Source organism: Mytilus trossulus, unplaced genomic scaffold (assembly GCF_036588685.1).
Source record: "Mytilus trossulus isolate FHL-02 unplaced genomic scaffold, PNRI_Mtr1.1.1.hap1 h1tg000463l__unscaffolded, whole genome shotgun sequence".
NCBI lineage: Eukaryota > Metazoa > Mollusca > Bivalvia > Mytilida > Mytilidae > Mytilus > Mytilus trossulus.
The window spans coordinates 273,152-288,189 of NW_026963372.1; the positions used below are offsets into that span (position 1 = coordinate 273,152).

The 15,038-nt window shown below is 31.5% G+C and overlaps 1 protein-coding gene and 1 long non-coding RNA gene across 2 annotated transcripts; one reads left to right on the forward strand and one right to left on the reverse strand.

The window, feature by feature from the left end:
- Positions 1-2,079: 2,079 nt before the first annotated feature.
- LOC134702453 (uncharacterized) lies at positions 2,080-4,403 on the reverse strand. Its single transcript, XR_010104414.1, has 3 exons — positions 3,964-4,403; positions 3,150-3,218; positions 2,080-2,385 (listed from the first exon to the last, which is right to left on the reverse strand). It is a non-coding gene; the product is annotated as an uncharacterized LOC134702453 (long non-coding RNA).
- Positions 4,404-4,961: 558 nt separating this feature from the next.
- On the forward strand, positions 4,962-9,055 carry LOC134702458 (ryncolin-4-like). The gene is made up of 4 exons (XM_063563360.1): positions 4,962-5,108; positions 5,827-5,920; positions 6,353-6,517; positions 8,747-9,055. Exons 1-4 carry the CDS (start codon positions 5,064-5,066, stop codon positions 8,989-8,991), a joined length of 549 nt encoding a protein of 182 aa, XP_063419430.1. The 5' UTR covers positions 4,962-5,063; the 3' UTR covers positions 8,992-9,055.
- Positions 9,056-15,038: the final 5,983 nt, after the last annotated feature.

The following is a 15,038-nucleotide window of genomic DNA, read 5'->3' on the forward strand; positions in this document are numbered from 1 at the left end:
ATTAATGGTAATGATATTACCTTTTGAAGTGTTCATGATAGGCTTAATATATATACTTTTAGAACTTTATCAATGTTCCTTTAGAAAAAGTTAAATGCAATTAGCCATTATTTTGATATGCACTTTTGTCATAATACAGTCATAAATAATGTTATAAAAGTCATCGTGTCTATTCGAATAATCTTAAAAGGATCCACCTGGGTGTCCTGTTTGCATCTGTCACTGTAGAAATTGTAAATGTGGCACATTGACTAAAATTAGGACATTAATTTGACACTAATTTAAACAAGTCAGAAACCAGCTATTCCAACACTGAATACTGATGATATCATATCACAGTTTATCTATACATGTACATGTAGGGTGTGTAGGGTAACCGTTCAGTCTGTGAAAAATACTGTTTTAGGGTTTGTCTGACTGAAAAAGAAATATATTTATGTCTATCCGAATGAATTTTTGTCTGACATTTTGTTGGTCAGACCAGAGACATATAATACATGTATATGCATATATTATATGTCTCTGGTCAGACATGTATCAATGTAAGTATCAATGTCAAAAATGGGCTAGGGTAAGGTTTGGGATTAAGAATAGTTTAGTATGGCTCTTTATGGGTTGGGGCCCCTAAAATAAAAGAAGGCCATGCAGTATCTTGATTGTCAGGATTATAATTATCTTCGTTTTCATATTTGTTGAGTTGTTAATCGTGTTTATAATTAGTTCAAGTAACTTTTACAATGTTACAGTCCATCAGGTTTAGAAACAATCGATTTTTTTACTCATGACATGGCCGTTTAATGTTTATATATGACGGTTTTCAGAAAGGCAAAATCTAAAAGGGGGTGAAATTTAGACCTTTTCATTCAAATATTTTGGAAAATTTAGAGACGACTTAAGACGACTTTTTATAATTTTAGATTTCTTGTTTACCATAGAAAGGCATGATAAAATCTCGCATGAAAGTCGCTTCTTGTTTACGTGTATTATTCAGGAAAGTAAGTGCCTTTTTTTCAAAAAATGTCGGAACAATGGACGCCATAAATTCACTCTTTTTCTTGTATTCTGTATAACCATTTCCCTCAGTTTTAATGCGCTTCAATCAATGTAAACACGATTTGTTGATCCATGTGTTTATGTTTACACAAAAATCACTCACCTGTTACAAGTTGTAGCGTTGTCATTGGCTTATCAAAATATCGATCTTCTGTCAAATCTGATTCGTTCAATGGCGGACGTAGGCGGTTATTATTATCACGTGACTTGTTGTTTTTTTGCACACGGCACCATCATGAAACACCTCCTCTGATTGCCATTCATTATAAATAAATTTCTATCAAAATAAGGCTCAAAGAACTTTTTATATTGTTTATATTAACAAAAACAACGTACACACATGTTGGCGTATGAATACACGTCGGAATGGGCGTGTCGCCATCAAAATTGACAACATTGAAAATAAAACTAATAATTTTAACCAATCAGAAGACAGTGAAAACACCAAATTTATTTATTACATTATAAAACTAATAGAGGGACTTGCAAGTTTAGTACATAATGAATGTCTTCAAATAGCACAATATAGGACTTAACATTTTTCATATCCATCTCCCTCCAATTATTGCATGCTTTTCATGAATTTGACAGAAAGTACATGACTGGGCATGTCATTTTGAAAAAGCTCATATGAGCAATGATGTAGGTTAGTTTTGAATGGTTAGAAGAATGGAAAATCTTTTCAAAGTACAAAACTAACATAAAACTAACATGGATGATAAAACCTCATCTGAGGTTTGAATTGCACACGTGAGCATTATGTTAGATTTTTGTGGGCACATATGGCTCAATATCTTTAATTGTTTTTCCATAGGCGATAATGGTAACGTTTTTTCCTGTAGCTCAGTCCATATCGTAAACTTGGATATGTATGATAGCTCGTTTCGAAGCTGTGACATTTTCACATATGTGGTTAAATTTTCGGGGTACGAAGTGAGATTACTTTTTCCGTAAATTAGCAAACCCCGAACATCCGTTTGTGATGTGGCTCCTTGTGGTAAAATATCCCCTTTTTAACACAATAAGTTCTTTGAAAATTTAATACTTTGAACACATTCAATAGCTCCATAGTTTTTACACATTTATTCTATGTTCCTCTACTTTCCTAATCACCACAAATAATTAAGTTCAGTCATTTGTTAAAAATAGAAACATGTCCAATATCACTACACAGAGATTTTTTCTTTACACGTGACTTTTGAGTTCCTCATTTCAAGGCGCATTAGGGATGTTGTCCCATATTGCAATCCATAGTTCTGATTTTTCCAAATATTTTTATGTGATCTTCATCGGTATGACATTCTGAATAAATATGTGAATTTTTGTCCATTTCTGAAAAAAAAATAAAGTTGTTTCAGCACTATAAGGCAATGACACTTTTATCGCTATATTTATTTGTTTTGAATACAAAGTGTATGCATAATTAATTTCTTACAGTATACCTTCACTAGTCAAAAGAAGGACAAAACATCTGAATGTAACCTTAAATTACAACACACAGACCCTGTTAAAGCATGCAATAAAATTTTCTGGTGCCTAAAAGTGCATTTTGACAGAGAAATTATGCAAAAATGAAGATTTCATAAAAAAAACACCAAAATACTTAATTATTCTAGCCAGTGGAAACCTGATATTTTATACTGTAGAAACCACTATAAACTACTGTAAAAGTCATTTGAATCATATAATTAGAGTGCAATGAAGTGCAAATTTTCAAAACTTGTTCTTTCACATAATTGTATTTGAGAAAAAATGTTTTTTACATGTATTTCAGTGAAAATCTTTTATCAGTGAGATATTGGCATGAGGTTTTAAAGGAAACATTGTGACATCACACGTATTATGGCGTCATTAAATAACGGCATATCAAAATAATGCTAATTATAGTTTGCAGAGTTACATGAGGAACAGTTGCCGCAAGGTTTAACTTGAAATATAGAGTCGAAAAGATCAGTAACCAAGCATTTTCATTTAATGCCAAGACCATAGCAACAGTTTTCATATCAGTATATATTTAACATACCGACTGTAATTAGAATTGCATAAATACCATAAATAAACAATTTAGAGCTTGCCAAATAAAACAAAATGCTTACCAGTTATTCAGGACCTTTTAAAACCTCTAGTTTGTCATCTCAGGTTAAAAAGTAATGATATGTCTGGAACTGAAATAAGACAAAAAAATTACTCAGGCTGTGTTATTATTTGGTACATAAGTATTATTGAGAGAGCAAAAATCAAATTCTTGAACATTTTATCGCAAAGAAAGAAAAATGCTTCTCCCTTGTGGCTTATCAACCTTCATTTAAATCTTTTATATTAGAAGCAACGAGTGGTAGCTAACTAGCTTAAAAGTTGAAAAGGTGCAGCAATATTGTTTTCGAAAGGTTTGTTGACCCTCCCCCTTTTTCACTGAGAAAAGACAATATCTTGTGATTTGCTAGTGTGCATTACAAATAATAATTCATGATTTCTTTAATACAGGTACATGTTTGTCTGTTTATTAACTGCATATGATATCTACTGACTGACCATGGGTCAAATTATTGGATAAAAGCACATGATGATGATGTATTTCACTTTACTCGTATGGAGTGTGTTATCTCCCTTGATTATCAGTTATTCCTGTAATCCGGAGTGATAATTACATAACAAAGACTGTATTGTGTCATGTTTACTTACAGATAAAACTATTATGTTAGTTCATGCCTTTTTCAATTCATAAACAAATTCCTTTCGGATCTCTCGGGGGTGTAAACAAAGTTAGAATTGTGCCTAAAAAAAGTGTTCAGCCCCGTGCCTGTAATGCTTTCTAAAAGCGAAAATTTCATTGAGTATCTGCTGGTATTTATCTATAATGGTTATCTGAAATCCTCTGGGATATATAGGTATAAATAAAAAAATACTTACCATCATTTTCACAATTTTCCCGGGTGTATAAGGTGAAATCATCCATAGATCACTCTGGAAACTTCTGATTTATCTTTTTGTAAATTGGCTCAATATCTTTAATTGTTTTTCCATAGGCGATAATGGTAACGTTTTTTCCTGTAGCTCAGTCCATATCGTAAACTTGGATATGTATGATAGCTCGTTTCGAAGCTGTGACATTTTCACATATGTGGTTAAATTTTCGGGGTACGAAGTGAGATTACTTTTTCCGTAAATTAGCAAACCCCGAACATCCGTTTGTGATGTGGCTCCTTGTGGTAAAATATCCCCTTTTTAACACAATAAGTTCTTTGAAAATTTAATACTTTGAACACATTCAATAGCTCCATAGTTTTTACACATTTATTCTATGTTCCTCTACTTTCCTAATCACCACAAATTATTAAGTTCAGTCATTTGTTAAAAATAGAAACATGTCCAATATCACTACACATAGATTTTTTCTTTACACGTGACTTTTGAGTTCCTCATTTCAAGGCGCATTAGGGATGTTGTCCCATATGAACTACCAAACTGCTCATATGAGAAACCTGATTTGCATACAATTCTTACTTGCATCTCATGTGCTTCACATGTGAAACTTGTGTGCTTTTGTTAGCAATTTCTGTACGGGTAAAGTTTAAAGTATATAGAACATGTAGACTTTCAAAAATCAATTATGTATCTAGTAAACAAACATGCATATTTTTAGTGACAAATTCTTGTTGATGACTTATCTTACCACTGTGGTGGTAATTTTTTGTTTTTAATCCATGTTTAATGCCTCATTAAAACAAGTACGAACTGTTTCATTGACTTCCACAAAGTATTCGTGCATTTACATGATGTGTCCAGTAGACATTTGCATATTTTATATTTGTTGTCTTTGTGAAGAATGACAGTTTTTGTAGGTGAGTTGCCAATTTATTGGAATGCTTATGAAAATAATTGATCTCCGACTTCTAATTTTAGGTCTTTGTAAACCTTTGGATTTAAATAAACCCCGCGACTGTGTTGAACTGAAAACAGAACACAAGAATAGCGGTGTGTACACTATATACCCAGACAATTCTACAGCTATGACAGTCTATTGTAACATGGATAAATTCGACGGGGGTTGGACGGTACGTGTAACTGTATGAATAAAAACCTTTTAGTATTGAAATCATTTCATTAGACTAGATTATGCTAAAAAAAATGGACAAACAGACAAATAATAGTACGGTAGACACAACACAGAAAACTAAAGACTAAGCAAAACGAATCCCACTTAAACTTGGGGTGATCTTAGGTGTTCCAGAATGGTAAGCAAATACTGCTTGCTTTTTTATTAATTCTTGCTCTTTAGTTTGTTTGGATTTTTTATTTCATTTTACTTTTTACTTTTCTTACTTTTTATTCTAGAAACGATTTACTTTGCCATGATCGAGTAGTTATTGAGACTTCAATTTTAGATTTTGTTTATCAAGTATCAATTGAATTGATCTATAAGGTAGAAAATATTTTACATCTTTTGCAATACCTGTACCCTTGAATTTTTATTTTACAAGCTTGACAATGTATGGATGGATGTCAAAATGCCTATATTTCTAATAGTAAAAAAGTTGTTCTTGCAATATTTGATAAAACCATGTTGCAACAAAAAAAACTTTACTAAATTACCTTTACCTACGTAGTAAAATGAGTGAAACCGATTTTGTTCAACACATCGGTCCTTTTGATATACCAATCGATTAAATCATGTAAGTGTATTTCCATTTACACCTATGACGAAAAATTGTCTTCTGTTTTATTAGGCAAAATAGATACTTTATGCTTATTTGTTTTTTTCATGTTGTAAAGGTATTACAAAGACGACAGGATAACACAAATTTTTACAGAACATGGGCAGAGTATAAAAAAGGATTTGGAAATGTCGAAAAAAGCTTTTGGCTAGGTAATTGTTGTATCAATGCAATTATTATTCATCTTGAATTCTTTGCTGATGAAATAGAAATTATTAGAGTAAACACAATTTTCGGTAAATGTAAAACACTCTCATCAATTTGCAATGTGTTGAAAGAAAAATGTAATAACAAAATTACAAAATTCCGTGGCAAATCCTAAAGGGGAAATCAATATATCAAACTGTTTAAGGCAAATGCTGTTAGTTATAGATGCGAATAAAGTAAAATAACACCGTACTCCGAGGAAGATCTAACCAAAAAACCTAAGCAAATGGCGAAATCAAAACCCAAACACAATCAACGAATAAATTTTCTTTCCAAGTTATGAATCTAAAGGGATTAAGAAAAAACAAATATTTAGTTTTTAAAATGGTTTTTGATACAAAAATGTCAATCGTTTATTGTTTACTCTTTGAAAACAGGAAATGATAATATACATATTTTGACTTCAAATGGAAAGTATGAGTTAAGGATAGATTTAGGTGACTGGACGGGAAACAAGTGGTATGCCATCTACAAAACATTTGCAGTTGGAAATGAAATAAACAAGTATATTTTGACGGTTGGAGGATATAGTGGAAATGCCAGTAAGTTTATTTACGTAGAAATAAAATTACACAATATTTGATTTATCTGATAGTTTTAATTATCGCTATTTTGTGCATTTTTCCTTTGATCTTTTTTTGTGATAATTTTCCTATCATGCTTCTCGCTTGAGATGGAAAAAATATCAATAGAAACTAAGCATGCACGTGGCGTTGCTAACGAAATTGACATGAAATTGACAACGTCGTCATAGGTAAAATAGCGATAAATAGATTATCATTGGTCATCTCAACTCGATTGCTTTTCTCACTTTCGCTGTACCAGCTCAAGCGAGAAAATCAATCTCGTTGAGATGATCAACGATAATCTATAATTATCTTAGATTAATTTCGTAGCAGCACAAGATATAAATTAGTGTCAAAGGATATGAATGGATTTGAGAATAAATATGAATGGAACTTATTATAGGAAAATTATGCCAAAGTTGTCATGTAAAGTGAAAACTTAGTCGAATTAATAATGATTAGGTCAAACTAAAATATTTTAATGCAAATATTCAATAGGAAATACATGTCGTAATAAAGTTTATATCAATGAAAGACTACATCTAGGTGTAAATTAACATAAGTAGCAAATTTTCTCTTGGAGTTCGGCATTTTTGCCTTTTTACTTTTTTATCGTTGTATGTGTCATGCATTTATGTGTTTAGTACACAAGTTTGAAGAATGATTGAATAGCTTTTCTTTTGTGTATTGCTGCTTTCGCTTTGCAAATTGCACCTTTATAAAAGTCTCTTTTTATTTAGATTAAACACAGAATAAAAAATGAGCATAATAATGGCTGTTTCAGTATACCTCCCACGTAACTCCTTATGTATTGTAATCTATTAGTAAAAGCTATGACGTTGTTACAGATTGCAATGGCAAAAAATCTTACTTTGATGTATGAAAATAAAATTAATGCATAAGAGCTCGGGGAATGTATATAATCAGAATAGTATAACATTTCGTGAAATTCCATTAATGTTTTCGGCGCATTCAAATCATTTAATTTATAACGCGCGCGATTGAAACTTATTAAGCTGCAAATTACATTAAAATGTTAACTGTGGAAATTAAGGTAGGACGCGCGTTCGTCTACAAAAGACTCTCAAGTGACGCTCGAATCAAAAAAGTTAAAAAGGCCAAATAAAGTAAAGCTTTAAAGGTAAAATATTACAGACAACACATCTCGCTTTAGTTTTTTAAATAACCGTTTTTACCGTCAAAAAAATTGGTTTAATTGAACATCCTTCATGCGTTTAGGGGCCTCGTCACTTCCGTATTAATGTTGAACTAGTGGTTGGAAAACTTCATGCTATATTGCACAATTTATTCGGCTAAATTGAAATCTCATAATTGACAAAAAGCACTGCTGTCATAAGGGAATTAAATACCTACTGAACAAACATTTTATTTCTAGTTCATCCTGCACAGCGACAATCACTAAGACGCTTGATGAACGTAAATAGTACAGGGATACAGGCGATACCCTCTATCTAGTAAATGACGTGATACAGGCGCACATAATTGACGAGTTTTTAACCGGTGACGGACAAACTCGAACGTTGTCTATTCGTAGAAGCAATAAATGTGTTGTTAATTTAAAAGTGCTCGAGTAGGCAGTGATAATCCTTAATTCTATCCCTCGCAAACAGTCAGGATGAAATTCGAATATAACGGCTCAATAGTTATCAAAGGTGCCAGGCTTATAATTTTATACGCCAGACCCGCGTTTCGTCTAAAAGACGCTCAATTTAAAATAGTAAGAAAGCCAACCTAGTTTAAAGTTGAAAAGCATTGGGGACCAAAAGTTCCAAAAAGGTTTGCCAAATATGGCTAAGGTAATCTATGCCGAGCCATGAGTAAACTAACAATAAAGGCTGACATGAATTATTCATTAAATGTATAAAGAGTATTTTTAAGCGTACATTATCACTGAACTAGTATATATTTGTTTATGGGTCAGCTGAAGGACGCCTCTGGGTGCGGGAATTTCTCGCTACATTGAAGACCTGTTGGTGACCTTCTTCTGTTGTTTTGTTTTTTTAATTTGGTCGGGTTGTTGTCTCTTTGACACATTCCCCATTTCCATTCTCAATTTTATTAATCGAATTTAGATTTAAAACAACCCTTTATGTAACTACAAATAAAATTAAAAGAAAGAATAAATAAACGAAGTACAATAATTTAATATTATTAATAATTATTATTGAATCTATTTATTCACAGAAGATTGTTTGACGTATCATAACGGAATGAAGTTTACAACGAAAGACGTTGACAAGGATAAGTCGTCCATCAACTGTGCAAATCAAGCTAAAGGAGGATGGTGGTACCGCGCATGTCATCAATCAAATCTGAATGGCATATACAAGAAAGGAAAATCTCCTTACAAGAATGTTGTCAGTTGGAATTTGATAAAAACTAACGTCTATTCCATGAAGTTTGCTCGCATGATGATTAGACGTCTTTAAAACATTTAAGTTGCCAAATATCTGAAATGTCGAATTCAGAATCAATCAAACTACTTTTAGCATTTGCGGTATATTTAAGCTCAGAAATACTTGTAAGACAGTTTGAATCTGACTCCTATACACTAACAGTTATTTTTTGTTTAAATAAACTATATCACAATATTTCTTTATATGTTTCGTGTCTACAGTGATTTTATATTTGATCTAGCAAAGATAGAGGTAGCAGGCATTATGCAATACTCTCTCTTCAACTTGAATCAAAGAAATACTGAAGGGGTTCTTAAGGTTATTGTACCATCCTCAACAAAAAATTTGAGCATATGAAAATAGTACATTTATAAATGGGACAACAAAGGAAACGATCATTATCAACCACATAAAAATGTACACGTATTATTTATGTATGCGTTTCTAGGTGCTGAGTGTTCTTGCGCTTGTTTGTAATGTATTTCTGTCTCTTTTTGTCAATTTCGTTTAACACTGCCATATAGCCTAGCCCTAAAACAAGGTTTTTTAATTTTACGTACGGAGTCAGGAATATGGCAGGTGTTAGCAAATAGTTCGTTTTCTTGTATGCTGGCGTTTGTCTTTGTTGCAAATCAGTCGTGCTGTTGTTCATTTGTTTTACCCTTATAGGTGATGTGTTTCCCTTTGTCTTACTTTGTAACGAATATTCGTTTTCTCTCTATCGATTTATAAATTTTGAACAGCGGTATAATACTTCTGATTTTATAGAGGCATATCCAAAAAGTCCTAATATTCGAAATGCAATCTTAAGGTGGTACCCAACACTTTAACTAAAATTAATTTGGCTCGTATAATTTTCTTTAAATTTTGACAAAGTATTTACTTTGAAACTTTGACAAAAATATAAAAATTTCAAAAAAATTTGAACCAATCGTTTTATCAGAAAAATTACACTGGTTATATAGCAGTTTGACAAACACCAATTTTGATCATTGAGACGCTTAATATTCCCTTAACAACACAACGTAATTAAAACGTTTAGCTGACTTTACGGAGTTATCTCCCTGTAGTGTTAGGTACCACCTTAATATAGAATTGAAATATAAAAATTCTATTTGTTTCTGGTAAGCTACAGTCAGTTACTATTTCTTCAATCTGGGAAAGTTTTCTAATTTCTTATTCCCAAAACTGTAAAAATTAAAAACAATTGAAGGTCTTTCCATCAGTAAAGATCTATTTTGATATTAAAATATTAAAAATCAGTCTAAAATGGCAGTTCCTATGAATATATGATGTGTAAATATGAATTTAAAGCAAAGGTCAAAATCTACAACGTCCTATTTACCAATGACCTTGACCTCAGTTTCAGGGACACAAACCAAGGACCTTAAATCAAAAGACGCGAGGTCTTTAATATGTATGGTAAATGAGTTAAATTACTTTAAGCATAACTCTAAATATAAGATGGGCAAAAACTTCCATTTATTGTTCACTAGAATCCAAATTTATAATATGACCTTGACCTTTAACCTTGACCTTATTTTCATTTTTTTTAACCAAGGACCTTATTTAAAAAGACCCTAGGTCTCTATCACTTATAGTTTACCAGTTAGAAATTCATATTACTAATATCAAATGCATGAGGGGAAATAACTCTCATATGGAGTGTTTATATCGCATCAGTTAAAATAGGACAAATCATGCGAAGGATATAACTAGCAATTATATAAAATAAATTTGTATTAATCTTTTACGGTTGCAAAGGAGTAGTGGATACAAGAAAAACAGTGTTTGGGGAGATAACTCTTACAAAGAAAATTGTTCATCTTAGTAGGGTGAAATTTGAAAGCGTATAAACTATACGATACAATTTTAAAAATATCTAAGCGACAAATTGCGAAACCAAAATTTCAGAATGTGGCGGGAAAAAAAATATTAATCAGAAGAAATACAATAGGTCTTTCCACAGAAAAGTGGAAAGACCTAATTACCTTATTTTTTTATTGAGCATGTTTTTTGACGTCATGTCTTCTTCAAATGTCAACCTGAACTTCTAATAGTTGTGTTCATTAAAATTATACCAATTTTACATTGAGATTTAGAAAACTAAAAAGTCTCTAATTTAAATGAAAAAAAAAATACAATAACATGCCTTAGTTATTAGACAGTAAACGATATGGTGGATAAGGAACAAATATAATAAAGAAGATAAAAGAAGTTGTGATATGGATGCAAAATGAGATAACTCTGCATCAAAGCCATAACTTGTAAAAAGTTAAGAAATAGAGGTCAAGGTATGGCCTTCAACACGGAGCCTTGGCAAACACCGAACAGCAATCTATCAATGGCCCCAAAATGAGTAGTGTTGATCAATTTAAAACATGTCAATTGAAATTGATTTACTCGATCAAAAAAAAATGTTTAACAACAAATAAACATGGAATGCACGAATAAATAAACTCGTTTAGACAATATAAATACAGTACGTAAAACAATGTCAAGAGTATAACTTTAACCTGGGACAAATTATGAAAATTACCATGCACAGCAAATACAGTAGTATACCGCTGTACGAAATTCATAACTCGATTGAGAAACAAATCCGAGTTACAAATCAAAACTGAGGGAAATTCATCAAATATAAGAGGAGAAAGAGAAAACATTTGTTCAGAGAATAAATGATATCTTTCCATCCGTATCAGATGCATTAAATATAAAAATTGAAATGAAAAGTAGAAGCTTTGGTGTCAAATGACAGATTTAAAAAACACTTATTCAAAATACAATTTTTTTTAAATCATTTTCATGAAATAAAGGAGATAATAAGCAATCTCCTGTTAAATAAAAGTCACTTCCGGTGTCATTTACTTTTCCTCTTTACAAAAGTTCTCTTCTGGTTTCATATAGTACGTGAAGCAGGATATAATACTCTTCCGAAACACCTGCGATCAACCCCAATTTCGATTAGGTTCATGCGTTGTTCAGTCTTTATTAGTTTTTTGTGTTTTGTGTTTTGTGTTTTGTGTACTGTTGTTTATATACAAAAAAGAAGATGTGGTATGATTGCCAATGAAACAACTCTCCACAAGAGACAAAAAATACACGGAAATTAACAACTATAGGTCACCGTACGGCCTTCAACAATGAGCAAAGCCCATACCTCATAGTCAGCTATAAAAAGCCCCGAAATGACAATGTAAAAAAATTCAACGAGGAAATTAACGGCCTTACTTATATAAAAAAGAAAGAAAAACAAATATTTAACACATAAACAAACAAACGACAACCACTGAATTACAGTTTGTTTGTTTGTTTGTTTGTTTTTTTAGCCATGTCAGTTTAATTTCGCCTTTTAATCTTGAAGGTTGCTTTGATATCTTTCGACTTTCTTTAAAACTAAATCCGAACATATATAGTTCTATTCACACGATTACAATCATGGCAAATTCAAATCTTGTTCAAACAACTGACCAAACCAAAATGACCATAAAGCGAAGCTAAACCAAGGCCAGGAATAAGAGCTTTGAATGAGGGAGATATATTCCTTAATTTTAAAAAGTTTCCAAACATTTCATACCTGCAAATCTTATTGAACCAATATCTGTATTCCAGTGCCAAATAACTGGTAAATGGGTTAATATAACCTTGGAGACTAACAGTGCTTAAGCAGAGGTATCGATCCGAATGTAGAAACAACATAAACGGTTACATTTTTACTATGTAAACTATTCAATCCCCATTCCCTATGCATTCCCTATTTTCATTCTCAATTTTAAAATTTGTTTTGTTCTTGCATTAATCAGGATTTCGAAAATTTGTTTCTTATATGTGTTACCTTAGAATTCTAAAGAATGATTTTCTGATTTTGTTATTTTCTACTGAAACTTTATTATGATGTGTTTTGTTCGTGTGTTTACCTTCCGGTTGAAAACTTTGATTTGTATCATTTTCATGATTTCCAGCTCTTGATTCTGAACAAGGATGTTATTCATTTCATAAATTTACTGTTTGCAAAAGTATGAATTATTCCAATACTAAGGATTTTCTTATCCCAGGCATAGATTACCTAAGCCGTATTTGGCACAATTTTTGGAATGTTGGCTTCTAAATGCTATTTACCTTTGTGCTTGTTTTTACATACAAACTATTTTGATCTAAGCGTCACTGAGGACTCTTATGTAGACGATGCGCGCATCTGGCGTATGCAATTATATGCCTGGTACCTTTGGTAACTATTAGGTTATTTCCTGTGTTCCATATCTCAAGATGCTGAAATTCGATTACGTTCGTTTTTGTACTTCCTCAGTAATGTATTCTTAGATTTATTGTGTTCGTGTGTTTCCTTCACAATGTTTAGCTTTGAGTCATTATTATTATGAAAAATCATTTTTTTTGTTCTTGCATTCAGTAAAGATTCCAAAATAAATTATTTGTTTAGTTCTTGCCTTCTCTATTGCATACATAGTAATGTTACAATCATTTGTTTCGTTCTTGCATTTAGTAAAGATTCCAAAAAAATCATTTGATTAGTTCTTGCATTCAGAAAAGATTCAAAAAAATTATTTGTTTAGTTCTAACATTCAGAAAAGATTCAAAAACAATCGTTTGCTTAGTTCTTGCTTTCCCTATTGCATAGAAATGTTACAATCTGAGATAGGAATTACATATCAGACGACGATTCCGGTATCTGAAGATTTAAGTCCGTGATAACATATTGCTAATATGTTAAGACACCAATAAATCGTGCCAATCAACTGTGACTACGGTGAAACACTGCAATTAAATTTGAGAATCCCTAATAATAGTTTTCTCTGTAGCCATATTACTCCAAATATACTAGTCAACAAAAGAAACGATACACGACTTTGAAATTAAATTTATCAAAAAGTATTAAATATAAAAAAAAATGAGATACACTATTTTAAAAAGCTTTCATTTGCAATGTATTCACATCTGATAATGAAAATCAAAACTTGTCGGAAAGCATCTAAATTCAGTGTAAACGATCGTAGGGTGCAAATTAGTTTTGCGGAAAGTTGAATAAAAAATCGACACACTAATTTTCTAAGTTCTAAATAAAATTTCAAATTTGTTTAAAAATATTCAATATGCTAATCAAGTAATGTTGATGCTGAAATCTCAAAAAATGCAAATTTTTTTTTTTTATTTTCGTCTCAAATCAATGCTTTAGATATGAAAACAACACACAGTTAATTTGGAACCTTTCGGATAAGTTTTAAGATTGTTACCGCTTTTTGAATATCACTTTACACATACTGTCTATGGTAAATCAGTGGATAATGTATACATTTTAACGATTTCTCGTGGGGACAAACTTTGCTTAACAAATAAACGAAGAAACTGTATGATTTTTAAAAACAACTTGATAGCAAACACTGTCTTTACCTTTGAATAAGAGGTTGGCATCATTATTTGGAACTTCTTTTTTTTAAATTGTCGTTTTATGTAAATTTTGTAAAAAAAACAAAAAATCTCGAAAAAAACGTCACGAAAGGAAAAAAAATAAAAAAAATTAAACGGATTTATATTTCCATAATGATTAAGTATTACTACCTTCAATATTTGTCCATTGAATGGAAAACTTTATCTTTAATTTGAAAAAAAGTCTTGTATCGTTTCTTTTGTTGACCAGTATACTATTTAAGGTTCCATATTTATGTCTTATTAAAAACTAACCTGACATGAAGACAGATTTTACCGGCTGGTGTCCACCTAGCATAGTTCGTCCGATTGGTAATGAAAGAGCATCGCAACATTGCAGCTACCATTTACAAATGTAAAAGCCACTACCCAGTCTGTTCAGCCCTAATGTTCTGTAACAATATCTCAACTGTACGAAGAAATATATCCCAAAATGCAAAGGTTGGTGATAGTTTACAAGAGCGTATTCTGAATTCTTCAAACAATGGCAACATATGTTCTTTAAAACTAGAAAAAAAAACCTGTGCAATACCTTCTGCGCTTTTGGGTGTTTCAGAAGTGAAAAACTGCAATTAATTTTAAGTGCTTACAACCTTAGGCTACTAAAGATGTAAGACAGAAAAAGAAAAAAATCACTG

Bases quoted from the DNA above. Each gene is read 5' to 3' on its own strand.
- LOC134702458 (XM_063563360.1), top strand. From the start codon at position 5,064: ATGACAGTCTATTGTAACATGGATAAATTCGACGGGGGTTGGACG. The intron at 5,109-5,826 runs GTACGTGTAACT...CATGTTGTAAAG, and splicing joins AATTCGACGGGGGTTGGACG to GTATTACAAAGACGACAGGA. The intron at 5,921-6,352 runs GTAATTGTTGTA...CTTTGAAAACAG, and splicing joins CGAAAAAAGCTTTTGGCTAG to GAAATGATAATATACATATT.